Genomic DNA, 19,084 nt, shown 5'->3' with positions numbered 1-19,084 from the left:
TGACCTTGGACCATCCAAGGTCCAAGGCCACATTAAGTAAATCCCATCTCAATTTCCCCACCTGTACAAGGATGGGGCCACATCCTTAAGGCCACATTAAGTAAATCCCATCTCAATTTCCCCACCTGTACAAGGATTTTAAGTTCCCCATCGGCCAAGGCGCGTCAAACCTAATCGAGAAGGATTCAATTAACGACTGGGTGAGAGCATTAAGCAATTGGTTCAGAGCCGGGAGGAATGACTGATAACATTTACTTCTCTACCTCCAAGTCAAAATCTCCCGGTTACTGCAGGGTCTTTTGAACTGTTCCGGGAAAGGCGTGGTCAGGCCATTGCGAGCCACACCCCCATCACCAGGGCGGTCTTCGCCGCGCCCAAGCCTGCGGCCCTAGGTTGGGACCCAGGGGTGAACACGTGACACTCCCTACATAACCATCCGCCAGGGAGAAAGTAGTTCTCAACCCACCGCGGATTTCGCCAACCATACTAGGCGACATATAAAATTCTAGCTTCTTTCTAGACTCAGCTGTGGTTCTGAGGCCTCGGAGTCACCTTCTGGCACACTGGAAACCGGTTTTTCACCCGGTCGTCGTGGAAAGTAGTTCCGGCCTACGATAGGCTGATGGGTCCCTCCGCAGCAGGGGAAAGAAGATGGCGACCTCGTCGATGCCGGAGTCGGAAAAGAACGCGGCTACGAAAGCGTCAGGTGAGCGTCGGCTACAATCAGGTCACCCCACTGCATCCTGCTGTGAAGTGAGTCCACGCTACGGGGGATACCCGGCGACAAGGTCCCGGCCGGCGGGGCTGTCCGAACAGGGCCCTGGGGTCCCAGGCCCTTTAGTCGCTCTCGCACTTGCCTGAGCGGAAACCTGGCGCCGCCACAAGATGGCGTCGGGCCTGGAGCGCAGGCAGCGCCGGGGACAGCCCCGAGTCGCCAGGCCCCGGGACCGTCGTTGTCGGCCCCCTCCGCATGGGAACTAGGGGAAGGGGGAGCGAGCCACTGACCATGGGTGCCCGTGGGCTGTACCACCGACCCTACACTCGGGGGAACTCGGGAGGCCGAAGGGCTGAACCACTGAGCCCGGACGGGACCCTTAGAGCGAACCACACTGCAGTAATCGTGGAGGGGAGGAGAGAAGGGTCGTACCGGCCATTGACCACCCTCCCGGGGATGGGAAAGGACCCTGGATTGGCGTACAAGGCTTCTCAGTCCTGTTTTCCCGAAGCTCCCCTATGTACAAGCGAGATAGCCCCATCCCGTCGGAGACTCAGTCTTTCCGCCTGCGGAATGGGCACAAGGATGCAGCTGGGTGGAGCGTGGGTCTCAGGGCCAGTAAGGTGTCCCACCTGTATCAGCCCCCGCCACCTCTGCTCTCAGATTGAAGGCCCCAGACCCTGCACCCCCTTGTCAGGCGGGCCCCCGAGCCCATGGAGGAGAACGAGGTGGAGAGCAGTAGTGACGCGGCCCCTGGGCCTGTCCAGCCTGAGGAGCCCTCTGAGAGCGGCTTGGGTGTGGGCACCTCGGAAGCCGTGTCCGCCGACAGCAGCGACGCCGCCGCGGCCCCGGGGCCGGTGGAGGCCGACGACACCGGAGTGGGGCAAAGCTCGGACCGCGGCAGCAGCTCTCTGGTATGGACCGTGCTGACCGGCATGGGTGGAGGCAGGGACCACACGCAGCAGTGCCTGGCAGCTAAGGGGAGGCTGCCAGCAAGGTTGGCTTACAACTAATATTTGGTTTTGGTTTACTGTGAGTCAGGCACCATGCCAAGCCCCCAACTCGGGTTTTCTCATTTAAGCCGCAAACCTTGTAAGGCACATACCATTCTTCCCCACATCTTTCAGTAAAGGAAACTGAGGTACAGAGCGCTGACAGCCAGTATTCAGATCTAGGTTGTGGTCTTACCCACTGTCCTTACTAAATTCGGTTGTATAGTAAGGACAATGTCCTTGATGCCCTGGTTCAAGCCTTGCCCCTGCCTCTGCTTCACAGAGTAAAGTACCTCTTTAAGCCTCAGTCTTCCTGTCTGTAAAATGGAGTGGGAATACTTGCTTCTGAGGGTGCTGTCTCTGGAGCTCCAGCCAGACGTTGTCTTGAAAATGCTTTGCAAAACCGTCTCCTCCTGGCTCTGCCACTTCCCTAGGCGCCCTCCCTGGTGTGAACTGCTACCTCTCAGTTTTCTCACCTGTAAAGTGGGAATGATGACTACACCTGCCTTAATAGGGTTTTTGTTGAGGATTAAATGAATTTTTATGTGAATGTGCAACACAATTAAAAAAACAGTGCTCAGCACATAATAATAAGTATTAGCCATTAACATTGTTGTTTTCTGCAAGACTGATTGTTTTCAAGACATCACAGTCTAGAGGTGCACACCATGGCCCCCATTTTGGGGTTCAGGGTTTCATTAATTCAGCAGAAGTGAGCCTACCATGTGTGCAGCTTGTACTGGATCCTGGAGAAACTGCAGAGAACAGAACAGATGTGGTCTCAGCCCTTATGCAGGGTACAGGCAGCCCTGGGAGATGTCACACTACACAGTAAACAGTGTGTGATGCAAGAACACCGGTGACTGCAGCACTGAAGACAAGAGAGGTCCCATTGTGGCCTACAGGGTTAGGGTCGGCTTCCGGGAAGAACTACTAGCTAAATAGTAAGGAGAAAGCTGGGTAGGACTTAGCTGTGGTGCAGTGCTGGGAAGTGTTTCAGGCAGAGGGAATGACTTATTCCAAAGTGCAATGAAAATAGCTACACCTGGCTGTTTGGGGGGAGGTGGAGCTCTTAACCTGAGCAGAGCCAGGTACCATGGGACTAGTGGTGACTGGAGAGCTTTCTCACTGGTACTCAATGGGGCTGAGCATGCGTGTGACTCCCCTCACCATGTCCTTGGGCCTAGGAGCTCTATCTAGCGGGTGGCAGCCTGTGCTGCCCCATCCCTGGCTCCTAAACTCCCTCTCTCCCTGTTTCCTGTCCCCAGGAAGACATATCTGAGAGCAGCTCAAGCGCAGATCCCCTGCCCCATGGCTACCTACCTGATTCATCTTCTGTGTCCCATGGGTCGGTGGCAGGGGTGACAGGTGGCCCCCCAGCTCTCGTGCACTCCAGTGCACTCCCAGACCCCAACATGCTGGTGTCCGACTGCACAGCTTCTTCCTCAGACCTGGGCTCGGCTATTGACAAGATCATCGAGTCCACCATTGGGCCTGACCTCATCCAGAGTAAGTCGGGCAGAGAGGGCAGAGGGTGGCAAGGGTCAGCCCACAGGGGTTTCCCTGCAGAGGCCTGCAGAACCAGCTCTGCACACCCCGGCTGTGCAAACTCAGGAAAATACCTCTCCCACTCTGGATGTGTAAAATGGGAACAATAGTCCCTGCCTCAGAGAGGTAAATGGTGTGAGGATTTAATGAGGCAGCACAGTAATGTTCTCAGCGTGATGCTTGGCATGATGCGATAAGAGCTCAACAAATACAGAAACAGTAACACTTAACTTTATACTGGGGTCTGTTCCAAACACCTTACCTCCAGTAGCTCACTAATCCTCCCAGGAACCCCAAAGTGGGGGTTGTTACTATCATCACAGTGTAGATGAGAAATCCAAGGTGCAGGGGTTGCAGAATAATTTACCTGCTGTTGCCAGCAGGTGTTGGGCCATGGGCTGTGGCAGTCCGACTCCAGAGCTCATGGTTTCCCGCACTGTACCTCTGTTCATGATGCGTGGAAAGACCTAGAAAAACCCTGGGGTGGTCTGGAAAGCCAACCCTACAAAAGTGGTGCAGGAGCGGGGACTTATCCTTGGGCCAGTTTGGGGAAGAAGGAGGGGGACTCTGCAGGTTTAGTGGTTGAAGGCGGGACAGCTGGGGCAGCCATGGCATCTCTGTGACTGGGGGTCATCAGGGCACACCAGCCAGGCTTCCCAGTAGCCCTGCCCTGGATGCAGGGCAGCATCCAAGGCCCAGAGGGGAGATGCAGCTGGTTCGCAGTAACACGGGTGAGCCAGAATTAGTGTGGGCAGTGACACTTGTCGTTGTCACCTGGGAATCCCCTCCCCACATCTCTGCCCAGGCTGCATCACTGTGACCAGTGCTGAGGATGGTGGGGCAGAGACCACACGGTACCTGATCCTGCAGGGACCAGATGATGGTAAGACCCCAGTCTCCAGACCCAGGGAGCCCTGCAGTGGCATGGGCTAGGAGAGGAAGGCTCAGCCACAAACTCACTATATGATCTTGACAGGTCATGTACTGTGCTGAGCCTCAGTTTCTCCCCTGTTCCTCTGATAGGGCATTGGGTTCTAGAATCCCTGGGCCTGCCTGAGAGGGACAGCTTCATGGCCAACCTCCCTCTCCACTTCCCTTCCCTCTGATTCCCTCACCCACCCCCAGGTGCCCCCATGGCATCGCCAATGTCCAGTTCCACCCTGGCCCACAGCCTGGCAGCCATCGAGGCCCTGGCCGACGGCCCCACGTCCACATCCACATGCCTGGAGCCAGCTGAGGAGGCCCAGGGTGGGCCCAGCTCCCCAGGACAGCCTCCCTCGGCTTCTGGCACCGAGGAGCCAGACCTACAGAGCCTGGAGGCCATGATGGAGGTGGTGGTAGTGCAGCAGTTCAAGTGCAAGATGTGCCAGTATCGAAGCAGCACCAAGGCCACTCTGTTGCGCCATATGCGGGAGCGGCACTTCCGTCCAGGTGCACTGACAGCGGCCTACCTGGCTGGACAGCCGGGGGGCGGGGCGGGATTCAAGAGTCAGACCTGAATGCTTGTCATCCCCGCCCCAGCAGCAGCTGCAGCTGGTAAGAAGGGGCGTCCACGGAAGTGGGGCACCTCAACCAAGACCCAGGAGGAAGAGGCAGCAGAGGAGGAAGATGATGACGACATCGTAGACGCTGGTGCCATCGATGACCTGGAGGGTAGGCCACCATAGCTGCCAGGCCTGCTGCCTTCACCCCCATCAGCAAACACTGAGCTCCTTCTGCTCCTTCTGGCCCCGTGGAGAGACAGAAAGGAGCTGGCACCAACGTGGCCCCGGGCACCTTCTGTATGAGACAGAGGGATGGGGCCCCCTGGGGTCAGGACCCCTATGCACTGAGCGAGAGCGCCGGCTGCGCCGGCAAAGGGCACCACTCACACTGGTCTGACAGGGACAGAACGCAAGCCACACAGGCGCTTTCTTTTCGTAGCCATGTTTTTCCAAGTAACGAAATATGGAATCAAGTTTGTTTTGTATACCCAAAATATTGTTTCAATGTGCAGTCATGATAAAATATTATTAGTTACCTTTCTTTTTTATACTAATTTTTAGAACCTGGTGTGTATTTTACACTTACTGTGTCTCAGTTTAGGCTGGGCACATTTCAAGGGCTCAGATGCCACATTCGGCTACAGGCTTCTGCTTTGTCATAGGCTCTGTGTCCTGCGTAGTCGCAGAGTTTGTAGACCTGAATGTTTATTTCAGCCGTGTTCTCATAGTGACTGTACAGCGTCTTGAGGAAGGGGTGCCTTTTCTAATTCCCGTGAAGGTGCTGTGTAAGCTGATGGTGGGTGTCAGGAAAGGTGCAGAGAAAGAACTGCAGGAGTCTGGAGAGGAATGCTCACAGTCAGCCAGGGGGACACCGGGGGGGCTGTTTGGAGGAGGTGTCACTGGTGGGCATGGAAGAGGTGGGGGTGGGGGGGTAGGCCTCTTCCCAGGGGAGCAGGACAAGGGATCAGGGCTGGAAGGGTGGATTCAGTATTGATGCCCACCTTTTCTCACTGTCTCCGCAGAGGACAGCGACTACAATCCAGCTGAGGACGAGCCCCGGGGTCGGCAGCTGCGACCCCAGCGCCCCACTCCCAGTACACTGCGGCCCCGAAGGAGGCCTGGCCGGCCCCGGAAGCTGCCTTGCCTAGAGGCTTCGGACCTCCCAGATGGTGAGTCTTGGTTGTGGGGGCGCCGAGGGGTGGCCTCCTTCCCTGCCTGCCTCTGCAGAGTCCTGGGGGCTGAGTGTGCTGTGCAGAGCAGCATGTCTCAAGCCAGGGTAACCCGCTGGCCTCCTTATACACGGGAAATCCCTCCCAGACCAGGCTCAAGAAACCCTGAGTTAAATGATTACCAGCTTTATGGAAAGGCTGTTCAGCGGTGAGTTGTCACAATGCAGAAGGCTGAGTCTTGACAGCTGAGCTGGGGAAGTAAATGTTAAGTGTAGTTACCGAAGAAGGACAAAGCTGAGACCCAAGATTGTCTAAGGAGTCCAGGCTTGGAGCATTGCAGGTTGGGGACAGGAGTGACCTGCTCGTGCCAGCTCTGCCACTAACTAGCTATGTGACCTGGAGCGTGTCCCTCTGCCTCTTGAAGCCCCCCTTCATGAATGCGGGTGGTGGTGCCTGCTGCCTAGGGTGCTCTAAGGCATAAACACGCACAAAAGAGCACATGGCGGCTCTCTCGGTACATACAGTTTGGAGGGAGTTACATTTTGTGATCTTGTTTTTAAAATAGCTTTTTACTGAGACGTGTGTATGGAAAAGCACACTCGTCTTGAGTGCACGATTCGGTGAATCTTCACAAGGTGAACACACCTGTGTGATCTGGCACCGCAGTCAAGAAACAGAATGTCACCCTGGCTGGTGTGGCTCTTTGGGTGGGGCGTCGTCCCATAGACCAAAAGGTCGCCGCCCGTTCAGTTCCTGCTCAGGGCACGTGCCTGGGTTGCAGGTTCCGTCCCTGCTTGGGCGCGTGTGCAAGAGGCAGCTGATCCATGTTTCGCTCCCTCTCTTTCTCTCACCTTTTGTCTCTCTCTAAAAATAAATAAACTCTTCTTAGAAAGAAAAGAAAAAGGATCTTACCAGCATTGTCTGGATCATTTTTGATTTTTACAATGTAACATTGAAACACTGTCGATGTATTTGAATAGGTAATACTCCTATCTGCCCTCCCACCGCCCACCCTCCCTAGGGAGACCAGTGTTAAAGGGCTGCTGTTGCTCCCAGACTAGAACGTTCCATGAGGTCACTAGAGCAGCAGTTATCATTTCCATTTGCCAAATGAGGAAAAGGAGACACAGAGAGGGCATAACTTTGCCTGAAGACACACAGCGAGTCACTGGCAGACTGAAGCCAGCACACAGGTCTCCTGGCCGAGAGGTCCCCAGCGTGCTGGCTACTGCTCCAGACTGTCACATTGAAGTCATGCTGTGCCACGGACACAGGGAGCACACCTGTGCTCTCACCATGGGCTGTCTGGGTCTGCACTCTGGCCAGACGTGCCTGTGAGTGATTGGACCCTGACCACGTGGGGGAAATGTTCTGATTGGCTTCTGTCACGTCTGTGGCAGGTGTGGAAGGAGAGCCTCTAGTGAGTTCCCAGAGTGGACAGAGCCCTCCGGAGCCACAGGACCCCGAAGCACCGAGCTCCTCAGGCCCAGGACGCCTGGTGGCCCTGAGCAAGGCTGATAGGGTCCCCGTGGACCCCAACGTGAGCCAGTCAGATGCCGAGAACACAGCACCCACCTGCCAGGAGGAGCCCGACACCCCGCCCCGCCGCCGTGGCCGACCCTCCAGACGCTTCCTAGGCAAGAAATACCGCAAGTAAGTGGAACAGAGCTGAGGGTCGGGGAGGCAGTAGGGCGGCCCCTGCCCAGCCGACCTCTCCCCAACACCCTCCTGGCAGGTACTACTACAAGTCACCCAAACCACTTCTGCGGCCCTTCCTGTGCCGCATCTGCGGCTCCCGCTTCCTGTCCCATGAGGACCTGCGCTTCCATGTGAACTCCCACGAGGCCGGAGACCCCCAGCTCTTCAAGTGCCTGCAGTGCAGCTACCGCTCCCGCCGCTGGTCCTCACTCAAGGTGCGAGCTACAGAGAAGGGTGGGCGGGCGGGGCGGGGCATGGGAGAAGGCAAAGCCAACTGACTGGTGGCGCCAGGGAGTAGAGGTAACTGCCTTCCCAGGTGCCCTATCCTGTTGCTTCGGTGACCCATGTCTGGGCTGCTGTGGCGGTTTTTCCCGTTGCACACTGCATAGCAGCATCGCATCTCCAGGGGTGCGGTTTGTATGGTGGTCATAATAGACCTGCTTGTTCACCACCATGGCCAGCAGGTGGCAGTAAATCTGGGTTTTGGCTAATTCGTTATGTTAGAAAGTTTCCTAGCAGATGGTGGTAATGTGTCTCAAGGGCAGGGGGCACAGGGGCCTGGGGGCCAAGCCCCCAGGACTTGCAGACCACTCTCATTTCATCCTCACGCAGCCCAAGGAGGTCTCTAATAGGGTCGTTGGTCCCATTTTACTGGCTAGCAGCTTGTCTGGACCAAAGCGAGGCATCAAGTTGACCATCACTGGGGTGGAGGGTCCTCAAGGAGAAATGGCCAGAGCCCCTGTGCTCCTTCCTGCTCAGAGTGCCCCTCAGACAGGGACCGTGACCTGGAAGTTTTTCTCTGGAACCCCAGGGTTTGGTGGCAGTGGGGACTGTCCCAGGCTGCAGTGGGGAGTGTGTAGGCTGTGGAGCTGCGCTGCCTGGGTTCAGCTTCAAGTCACAAGGTCACTGTGGGACCTTGGCAAGTCACTTCACTCTGAACCTCCATTTCCCCCTCTCAAATGGTCGGGGGATAGGGCCTGGGCAGAGCAGGTGGTATAATCGGAGCAGGTCCCCAGCCCTCACAGGCCCGATGCTGGCAGCACTGCCCCGTGTGGTGAGCCTGCTCCCCGACTCTCAAGTGCTGTGGACACAGGCGCACTGCAGCAGGAGGGGAGTCTGAGCCCCAGTCCCTTGTCCTCTTGCCACTCTCCCAGGAGCACATGTTCAACCACGTGGGCAGCAAGCCCTACAAGTGTGACGAATGCAGCTACACCAGCGTGTACCGGAAAGACGTCATCCGGCATGCAGCCGTGCACAGCAGGGACCGGTCAGTGGTGTGGGCAGGGCAGCCAGGGTGGGGAAGCGGGAGCCCAGGCCACTGCGGTTCTCAGGCAGCCCTGCTCGGGGCCAGGCCCGTTGATAGCACGTCACAACATTGGAGGTGAGGCCACTTGGCCCAGAACGGGGCAGTAGCAGGCCCTTAAGGCCCCTGATTTAGTCGGTGCCCTGCTGCGAGCTTTAGTGTCCCATCTGTAAGACGGGCAGCCATTGTTGAGGGCGTTAAAGGAGACTGTGTTCCAGAGGGGCTCCATGAATGATGGAAAGGCCTTCCAGACCCCTGATCCACACTCGTCTCCCATGGCGCTGAGAGAGCAGACTGAGGACCAGTATGTGGGGGCCGGGTAATTACTCACTGAGTTAATGATTAGACCTGCAGCTTCAGAAAGGGGTTAGCTTCACAGGAGGGAGGAGCAGCGAGCAGGTTCGGTACAGGGATCCACCAGGCGGGTCTGTCAACAGAACTTTCAGTAGAAATTCAAGGAGAATCTTATTCAGGTGTGATGTGCACACCAGAGAACAGAGTCCTCAGTATGAACTGAAGATTCCCTGGTAGGGGTGGCAGGGCTTTTAAAAGAAGGGTTGCTAGGGAAACAAGGTTATGCTCTCAGATTATCAGCTTTCTTCTTTAATATCACAGTGCATGAATCTGTCAGATCAACACGTTGCACACCTTAACGTCGTTTGTTTTCTGATCGGAGGTGGCAACGGGGTTTTTCAGTAGTGGGCTGACTCAGTGGTCAGCAGGTGGGGCTATGATATGAGAACAGTGGGAACCCAATGTTTAGGCATTTGCCAGGGTTCTAGTTCTAGTTCAGGCTTGTAAAACAAAAGCTTTGGGGTTACTTAGCAACAGACTCAAACAGCACAGAGAGACTCTTCATTCTGCAGGCATTTTTCAAGTCCAAGGAGCAGAGATGTGCTCTGTGACCAGCCTCAGCATTCAAACTGCAAAAATCCAACTGTTGGGCCACAAATTATGATGTAAAAGTTCTTATAAGTCCTCAGATCTCAAACTGTGTGTGTGGGAAAGCCCCCTCTCCAAGGTGATTACAGCTTTTCTTAAGAAAATGCAAAGGCAGAGTCATGTGTCCAAGTAAGACCGGAGACACCAAGGGTACGACTGCATTCTTTCCGATGGGGCTCCTCAGAGCCGTGAAAATGCAAGGGTGTTTTCTGACTGAGGGAAAGGGTGCGCCAGTCCTGAGTGCAGGCAGGGCAGACCCTACTCACAGCACCCTCTCAGTGTCCCCCCAGCAAACTAAGACAAGGGGCTCCGGCGGGGAGTGGGGATGCTCAGGGCTGACATTGGAGATGTCCTGGGGCCTGGGGGTCTCGGGTGGGCTTGGAGAAGTGATGGTTTAACCCTTGTACCTTTCTCCTCCAGGAAGAAGAGGCCAGATCCAGTAAGTCTGGGGCCCAGGCCTGGGAAGGGAGCCTGCTTGAGGGCTGCTTACGGGGTGGGGGTTGGAAGTGAGGTCTCTCCATCTGGCCCCCTCTCACCCCTCCCCAGACCCCAAAGCTGAGTTCCTTCCCCTGTCCCGTGTGTGGCCGTGTCTACCCCATGCAGAAGAGACTCACACAGCACATGAAGACACACAGCACTGAGAAGCCCCATATGTGTGACAAGGTGAGTGGACTAAGGACTGGGCGGGGGTGGTGGTGGTGGACTAAGGCCTCCCTGGGTGGTCCCCCAGCCAACGAAGCCCACCCCTTGCAGTGTGGAAAGTCCTTTAAGAAGCGCTACACCTTCAAGATGCACCTGCTCACGCACATCCAGGCTGTCGCCAACCGCAGGTATACCTCTTGTGAGGCCCATGGGGCCGGAGCATCCCCACCCCCACCCCCGGCTGAGCCACCCTCCCTCTGACCACCCCCAGGTTCAAGTGCGAGTTCTGCGAGTTTGTTTGCGAGGACAAGAAGGCACTGCTGAACCACCAGCTGTCTCATGTCAGCGACAAGCCCTTCAAATGCAGCTTCTGTCCCTACCGCACCTTCCGGGAGGACTTCCTGCTGTCCCATGTGGCTGTCAAGCACACAGGTCAGGCCAGCCCCACCTCTCCTTGTCAGCCCTCAGTCAGGGGCTCAGCTCTGACCTTCCATTCCCCCTTCAGCCATGGGAGCAGCTGGAACCCTTCTATCAGAAAGGGGACCCCTCCGTGGGGTCACCTTCTCACCCCAGCCCCAGCCCAATGCCCTGCTGTCAGAGCCCTGGGTCAGTCACTTTCCCTCCGTCACAAAACGAGGCCCAGTTGCCCCAAGCCCTGTCTTTGCAGGGTGCCGGGCTGGGCGCAGATTGCAGGTAGGCCCCACCCTCAGCAGCTGATGCAGCAGAGACAGCATCAGTCTGCACTTGCTCCATGGAAGGCGTACGGCCAAACAGGTTCATTATTCTGGGTACCCAGTGCTGTGGTGGGCACACATAGAGGGTGCTTAGAGAAAGGAAACCAGGGGCCCCCTTCACCAGACTGTGCCTAGGGGCTGGTGACTCACAAGAGGACCATGTGGTCACATGCCCTTGAAAGAGGAGCACTCACAGGAGGGCTGTGAGTGCAGAGGGCAGGCCTGGTTCCTTTCCGTCCTGGCCCACCACCATGGACTGCGCGTGTGTGTGCCTGAGCTCAGGAAGGAACACCTGGGAGGGGATCGACTGGAGAGGTGCTGAGAGGGTGGGTGCGGCAGCAGCATTCACAAGCACCCCCCCACGTGTGCCTACAGGGGCCAAGCCCTTTGCATGTGAATACTGCCACTTCAGCACCCGGCACAAGAAGAACCTGCGCCTGCACGTACGGTGCCGACACGCAAGCAGCTTCGAGGAATGGGGGCGGCGCCACCCCGAGGAGCCCCCGTCCCGCCGTCGCCCCTTCTTCTCTCTGCAACAGATTGAGGAGCTAAAGCAGCAGCACAGTGTGGCCCCTGGACAGCTCCCCAGTTCCCCAGGACCCCCTGAGGTTAGCTCAGCCAAGCAGGGTGGTCATCGCACCTCGGGTACAACAGAGTGATCCTGGCCTTAAAGAGCAGTGGAGGTCACAGGGATGCCAGCCCTCAGCTCGGACTAGGAGAGGCTTTCCGGGCTAGTGACAGAGATGGGAATATCGGGAGCTTATTGTGGTGACGGTTTATTATTTTCTCATGTGAAGGAAGTCCAAAGGTCAGCAGTCCAGGGCTGGTGTGGTGGCCCCGTGATTAGCCAGGGACCAAGCTCTCTCTATTTTTTCCCAGCCCTCTTAGGGGAAAAATGGTTCAGTGTAGCTGCAGGAGCTCCAGCCTTCCTAGCCACATCCTAGGCAAGGAGCAGGAGGAAGGGGTGGGGGGAGAGCAGAAGGACTGCTGTCTCTCCACTTGGCTTCCTTCTGGCCTTTACCAGAAGCTCCTGCTCAGCCACATGGCCACACTGCCTAACTGCAAGAGGCTAACAAGCATAGGCCTGTAGCTGAGTACATTGCCAGTCCACTCCCCCACTAAAAGGTGCACCGTCACACTGTGTTGATAGAACATGGTCTCTGGAATCTGTCTCATGTTCAAGTCCCGGTTCTGCCACTCACTGGCAGGGAGATCTTAAGCCAGATACTTCACCTTTCTGAGCCTCAGCCAGTTAGTTCTCTGCAGCACTGGGCTGGTAAATACCTTTAAAGGTATTCCTGGGTTGTGAAGGTGAAAGAAGCCAACATAACATGCCCAACACTCAGGAGGCACCTGTACCCGTGACACTTGGACTGGAGCTGCCCTCTCTCAGGGTTGGCCATTTTCCCCCACTGCAGGTCCCTTCAGAGGCAGCAGCATCTTTCCAGTCACCTGAGACACCCCCACTGCTCTGCTCTGACACCCTGGGTGGCGCTACCATCATCTACCAGCAGGGTGAGCTCTGAGGAAGGGTGGGAGCCAGAGTGTGGGGCAGAGGCAGGGCTCCTGCTGGAGGATGGGGAGGAGGTTGGGTGCCAGTTCTCGAGCCCTTTCTAAGTCTCAGGCCCATCCAACCCAGGAGCCGAGGAGTCAACCGCTATGGCCACGCAGACAGCTTTGGATCTGCTACTGAACATGAGCGCTCAGCGGGAGCTGGGGGGCGCGGCGCTGCAGGTGAGCCACCTGGGGAACCTCTGACCTGGGCCCCGGGTGGAGAGGAGAGCAGAGCAGTAGGCGGACGTGCCCCACCCTTGGGAAGCTCCCGTTAGTGGGTGAGACAGATGCACCGACACCCCATGGACACACACGCGGACGGTGCCAGGGAGGCCCGGCAGGGCAGGGAGGGCAGGGACCTCCCGCTGCACTCTCCAGAGTCACCTGCGACCTCTGCAGTGCTGAGCGGTGAGCACCGCCTCCGTGCCTTTGGGGCCCCTGTTGTCCTTCAGTTTTCCTCCTGCGGCCTATGGACTCCCGAGGCCCCCCCAGATCCCTCTGTCTTCCCTGCACCTCAGGCCCACCCTCCCCCAAGTTCACCGTCGGGACCACTACCCCTTCCATCCAGTTGCCCGTGGCCACCTGCACCCTGTCTCCCCTCCCTCCGCACGCTCCACACTTCTCTAAGGAAGGAGAGGTTTGGGTGTGCGTCCTGTGTCCCAGCTTCTTGGGAAAGTGCAGAGTGTGTATCTGAGTTGATAAATTTCAAGAACTCGGGGCAGCGGCACACCACCGGGGGCTGGGAGACCGGGGGAAGCCTGGTGTTAGGCCTGGGAATCTTCATAGGGTTTAGCTTGTGGCATTTCGGGGTGTAGAGAAGTTTTCTATTTTTAGATAATTAAATGTCCTTGATCTTTTTTACCTCGGTGTCACCCCTAGAAAGATCTCTTTCACCCCCAAACTATATGAACATTAATTTGGACTTAGGTTTCATTTTTTACACTTTAATCTTTTTTAAAAAGTACTTTATTTACCTATTTTTAGAGAGAGGATAAGGGAGGGAAAAAAAGGAGAGAAACATCAGTCTGTTGCCTCTCACACGCACCCCACTGGGGGACCAAACCTGCAACCCAGGCATGTACCCTGACTGGGAGCCGAATCAGTAACCTTTTGGATCACAGGCCCGTGCTCAATCCACTGAGTCACACCAGCCAGGGTAGAAATCCGTCTTTTATCTCTTGTACAAATTGCTAAATCCCGCTCACCCCCAGTTTCTTTTTTTTAAGTGGCTTGCTGCTTGTCTGCCAAGATTTCTCAACCCTGGCACTTGGGGCCAGATCATTCTTCGTGATGGGGGCTGTCCTCTGCATCCTGGAATTTAGCAGTATCCCTGACCTCTACCCCCTAGACACCCATTTCACCCCCTCTCCAGTTGTGACAACCAAAGAATGTCTCCAGACACTGCCCAGTACCCCTGGAAGGGCTGTGTGGTTCTCCCAAATTCTGGCTGGGGTTTGGGAAGCCGGGTTGTGTTTCAGAAAGAACACACAGTTGGGGTTGTGCAAATGAGTGCTGACAGCACGGGATCTGGCCAGAGCCTGGGATAGCCAAGGGCCTGGCACCCCGGCTCCCGCAGACCCTGCTCCAGATGTGCACTGCTGCCATTGCAGGTGGCCGTGGTGAAGTCGGAGGATGGGGAAGCACAGCTGGCATCCCCCGGCGGGCAGCCCCCCCCCTCGGGCGCCGCTGCACAAGTGGTAACCCTCCATGTGGCAGAGCCGGGGGGCGGAGTGGCAGCCGAGAGCCAGCTAGGCCAGCCTGACCTACAGCAGATCACCCTGGCACCCGGTCCATTTGGCGGGGCTGGGTACAGTGTCATCACAGCACCCCCTATGGAAGAGGGGACATCAGCTCCCGGCACACCCTACAGGTAAGGCCTGCGGCCTGCGAGGCTGCCTCAGCCCGGTGTAAGTGTGCTGAGGGGGTCAGGGGAGGACCTGCCCATCCAGACCCAAGCTGCCAATTGTTCTAATACCTATAGAACAATTGGGCTACGAGGGGGCCATCTCCTCAGGAGTCAGATGCTACTGTCTCGTGGCCACTTAGATGTTCCAGGCAGTGGATGTCCGTGAACTCACCTAAACCGTTCCCGTGAGCTCCACGTTTCCCTCATTGTACAAATGAGAAAGCAGGCCAGGGGGGTCAGACATGCAGTGGGTGAGGTTGTCAGCCCTGCTCCCTCTGGTTCCGGAGCCCGTGTGCTCTTTGCTCTGGATGATCCCTGAGGCATTTCCCAGTTCTGACCTTTGGAACAAACTCGGGCTCCTTGCTGGCATCTTCTCTCAGCTTCCTCCATGCTGAGTGAGCTTGGGACAGAACTGTTTGTATCTTATGTGCTGACCAAACGCCCAGGCTGTCTGAGGAAGGCCTGAATTTAAGCACCGAACTGGGAAGCAGGGGTGGGGGTCAGGTCGCTGGGCCGGGGCCTGGCAGCCCAGTCACAGCACCTGCCCTCTGCTCCTGGGCTGTGGGTTCTGTCAGCCCTGACACCCCACCTGACCAGGCTTGGGCTGGACCCCTCAAGCTTCCGCCCCGAAGCTTCCCACCATGCCCACCAAGTGGCAGGGTCACCACCCAGCACAGTACCTCAGACACTGCACCACTGACAGCAGAGACAGCGGAGGTTCAGCCAGTGAAGAGCAGAGCCAGGGTTTGATCCAGGGCCCACCCTGGGTGTGCTCGCCCTGCAGCTGATGACTGTCTGGGGAAGGGGCCTCCTTGGGCCCCCAGTCCCTCAGAACCCTGGTTCTCCTCTCCCCTCCTCTGTGCCCACAGTGAGGAGCCCCCAGGGGAGGCAGCCCAGACTGTGGTTGTGAGTGACACCCTGAAGGAAGCTGGCACCCACTACATCATGGCAGCAGACGGGACCCAGCTGCATCACATCGAGGTGAGGCTGGGTAGCCCACCCTGCCCCATTTCCCGGCCCCCCACCCCCGCACCAACTCAGCGCCTCATACTCCCATCTGTCCACAGCTGACTGCAGATGGTTCCATCTCCTTCCCAAGTCCTGATGCGCTCACCTCTGGAGCCAAGTGGCCTCTGCTGCAGTGTGGGGGGGTGCCCAGAGATGGCCCTGAGTCCCTGTCTCCAGCCAGAACTCACCCAGTAGGGGACCCCCAGGGCTCTGCCTCCCCACCTCCTACAACCAGCAAAGCCCTGGGCCTAGTAGTGCCCCCCTCACCACCATCTGCAGCCACCGCGTCATCCAAGAAATTTTCCTGCAAGATCTGTGCCGAGGCCTTCTTCGGCCGCGCTGAGATGGAGAGTCACAAACGGGCCCACGCTGGCCCAAGTGCCTTCAAGTGCCCCGACTGCCCCTTCAGTGCCCGCCAGTGGCCCGAAGTCCGGGTAAGTGCAGTCCCCTGTGCCCCAGCTGGCACCGACTTGTGTGACAAACCCTGACTAAACACCCCCTCGAGCCAGCTGTCCATTTCCCTCTAGTCAGAGGTGACTCAGCAAGGCACTCAGGTGGCTCCGTCTGCGGGGAGGGAGACCAGACAACATGGCTGGTACCCAGCAGTGTCCCCAGAGTGAACAGTACCCATGGCAGATCACAGAGGGGAACAAGTCACATGGGCCTGGGGTGCGGGGGGTGTCACAGAGGAGGTGTGGAGGCATGCTTAGGGAAATTCAGGTTCAGAGTACAGAGCGCACACAGTCCAAGGAAGGTTCCAGGGCAGGTTCATGGTCCAGTTGGGGGGCTCCCTCCTTCTCCCCGGGGATTTCCAGATCCAGCCACACACTCAATTCTCACAGCAGCTGAAACTGGGGAGCTGGGCCCAGGGCCCTAGAATGTCAGGGCTGGGGGAGACTGTCAGGGGTCGCTCCATCTGAAAGTGTTACTTGGGATAAACTGAGTCTGAAAGCAGGGACAGGGTTTCCCGAGTGACCTAATGGCCGAGCCCGTGGCTTTCCGCTCTTGTAAGTGTGCAGCCCCAAATCTTGGTCTGGTGTGTGCTTTCTGTCCGGCTCCTCGCAGAGCCCTTTCAGGGGACAGGCTCCCCTACAGCTCTGTCTGGGAACTGCCTGTCCAGCCCAGCTGACGCCTGCTCGGTCCCCCGCAGGCGCACATGGTGCAGCACTCTGGCCTGCGGCCCCACCAGTGCAGCCAGTGCAGCTTTGCCTCCAAGAACAAGAAGGACCTGCGGCGGCACGTGCTGACCCACACCAACGAGAAGCCTTTTTCATGCCACCTCTGCGGGCAGCGGTGAGGCTGGGGACGGCTGGGCTGGGGCTGCTGGGCAGCATGCATGGTAGGGCCACCCCTGAGCCTTCGTCCCTTCTCCACAGCTTCAACCGGAATGGGCACCTCAAGTTCCACATCCAGCGGCTACACAGTCCCGATGGGAGAAAGACAGGGACCCCTACTGCCCGGGCCTCAGCCCAGCCCCCTACCCAGACCATCATCCTGAACAGTGATGATGAGACACTGGCCACACTGCACAGTGAGCTGCCCCGGGGACCCAGGGTACACCAGGGACTTGAGCTATTGCCCCAGAGAGCACCCTTGGGCCATGGTGGGAGCCAGGCCACTTCAGGTTTTCCTGGCACCCCCAGTGAGCACCCTCCCCTCTCCACCCAGCTGCCCTGCAGTCCAGTCACGGGGTCCTGGGCCCAGAACAGCTCCAGCAGGCCCTGGGCCAGGAACACATCATCGTGGCCCAGGAACAGACAGTGACCAATCAGGTAAGAACCTGCGCAGAGGGCCCTGCTGGCAGGTCAAGGGCAGGGTTGGGACACATGGAGAGCTGAGGACAGCACTGGCTTGCCTGTGGCAGGAGGAAGCCACCTACATCCAAGAGATCACCACAGCAGATGGCCAGACGGTGCAGCATCTGGTGACCTCTGACAACCAGGTAAGTAGAACACCTCAGTGTGAGTGCCCACATCCCAGGCCCCACTTTGGGGATAAGCGGTGCTTCCCAAACCACCCCTCCCAGGGTGTGTGCTCGTAGCTGCCAGTGGTGTCCCCAGCCCCCCTGCTCTAATGTCCTTGCTGAGCTCTTGGTGAACAGGGCCTGGCACCTGCCTGCTGTCCGCTCTCCTTCAGGTGCAGTACATCATCTCCCAGGATGGAGTGCAGCACCTCCTCCCCCAGGAGTACGTTGTAGTCCCAGAGGGCCATCACATCCAGGTAGGCCTGGGGTGAGGGTGGGAGAGGGGAGGGGGATGCACAGCTCCTCCCGGAGTCACCAGGTCGGCCCCTCTCTCCAGGTACAGGAGGGCCAGATCACACACATCCAGTACGAACAAGGCGCCCCATTCCTTCAGGAGTCCCAGGTAGGGCTTGAGGGGCCCGGTGGAGCTGGGGCATGGGCAGGATTCTCCGAGGCGTCTCACCAGCTTCTCCCTTCCAGATCCAGTATGTGCCTGTGTCCCCAGGCCAGCAGCTCGTCACACAGGCCCAGCTCGAGGCTGCAGCACACTCGGCTGTCACAGGTATGGTGCCAGCCCTGAGGACCATGGGGCCCAGGCCTAGCTTTTGGGGCCTTGGGCTCACCATCCTTTCCCCTCCTCTGGCAGCGGTGGCTGACGCTGCCATGGCCCAAGCCCAGGGCCTGTTTGGCACAGAGGAGACGGTGCCTGAACACATCCAGCAGCTGCAACACCAGGGCATCGAGTACGACGTCATCACCCTGACCGATGACTGAGCCCCAGGGCACAACACAGACCATGGATGTTGGGGCCAGCCCTGCAGGGGTGGGGGAGCCCCACCAGGACCCATGTCCTTGTTCCACCTGGGGTCTCCGGATACTGGGAAGCCAGCATCCTGTCACTCCAAGGGAGCTAGACCTGTGCTGTGGGGGTTGGGGGACAACCACGGGCACCAGCCGGGACATGCTGGGTGCCCCAGCCTGCAGGCAGGCTTTGGGAGAGAAATTTATTTTTGTTTGGATGGACCCACTGGCCTCTCAGTCTCAATAAAGGGACCAGAGTCCAGCCCTGGCCAGCTCAATTTGTCCACTTGTGGCTACAGCATGAAGCAGGCAAGACTTGGGGAGCAGAAGGAAAGGTGAAGCCTGTTACAGCCACAGGGGGGAGTGAGGTGGAGGCAGCCTGGCCTGCAGTGCATCCAGCCTTGCCCGTGTAAGTACAGTAGCCCCAAAGCAGGGCAGGCCTGACAGCCTGGAAGAGCCCCCAGGCCCTGAGGGGCACCTGCTCCACACACAGGTCTGCATAGGGCAGTGCAGCCAGGAGCCCACTTGAACAGAGGCCATGGTAAGGCCTGCGATGGCTCTGAGCTGTTTCCTCCTGACCCTGTAAAACACTTGCTGCCCAGTTCCAGGGCCAGGTGTCCAGCTT

The 19,084-nt window shown here is 57.8% G+C and overlaps 1 protein-coding gene across 3 annotated transcripts; it reads left to right on the top strand.

The window, feature by feature from the left end:
* The first annotated feature begins 234 nt into the window (after positions 1–234).
* On the top strand, positions 235–18,727 carry ZNF335 (zinc finger protein 335). 3 transcript variants are annotated; one of them, XM_037044179.1, is made up of 28 exons: positions 235–706; positions 1,379–1,629; positions 2,976–3,216; positions 4,061–4,138; positions 4,381–4,686; positions 4,777–4,908; positions 5,762–5,908; positions 7,309–7,561; positions 7,644–7,821; positions 8,761–8,873; positions 10,272–10,290; positions 10,398–10,514; positions 10,605–10,681; positions 10,765–10,925; positions 11,603–11,835; positions 12,646–12,742; positions 12,867–12,961; positions 14,392–14,651; positions 15,557–15,668; positions 15,755–16,129; positions 16,846–16,988; positions 17,072–17,226; positions 17,364–17,467; positions 17,560–17,637; positions 17,832–17,915; positions 17,996–18,061; positions 18,139–18,220; positions 18,305–18,727. In XM_037044179.1, exons 2-28 carry the CDS (start codon positions 1,429–1,431, stop codon positions 18,430–18,432), a joined length of 4,035 nt encoding a protein of 1,344 aa, XP_036900074.1. In that variant the 5' UTR covers positions 235–706; positions 1,379–1,428; the 3' UTR covers positions 18,433–18,727. The 3 variants fall into 3 exon arrangements, with proteins under 3 accessions (XP_036900074.1, XP_036900073.1, XP_036900075.1); XM_037044178.1 differs by having other exon boundaries at positions 4,780–4,908; positions 17,996–18,220; XM_037044180.1 differs by lacking the exons at positions 235–706; positions 1,379–1,629 and adding an exon at positions 1,638–1,712.
* Positions 18,728–19,084: the final 357 nt, after the last annotated feature.

The sequence above is a fragment of the Sturnira hondurensis genome, unplaced genomic scaffold (assembly GCF_014824575.4).
Source record: "Sturnira hondurensis isolate 20B ecotype Veracruz unplaced genomic scaffold, ASM1482457v3 Scaffold0004136, whole genome shotgun sequence".
NCBI lineage: Eukaryota > Metazoa > Chordata > Mammalia > Chiroptera > Phyllostomidae > Sturnira > Sturnira hondurensis.
The sequence above is the reverse complement of the archived record's forward strand: the minus strand, read 5'-3'. Positions and strand labels throughout refer to the sequence as shown.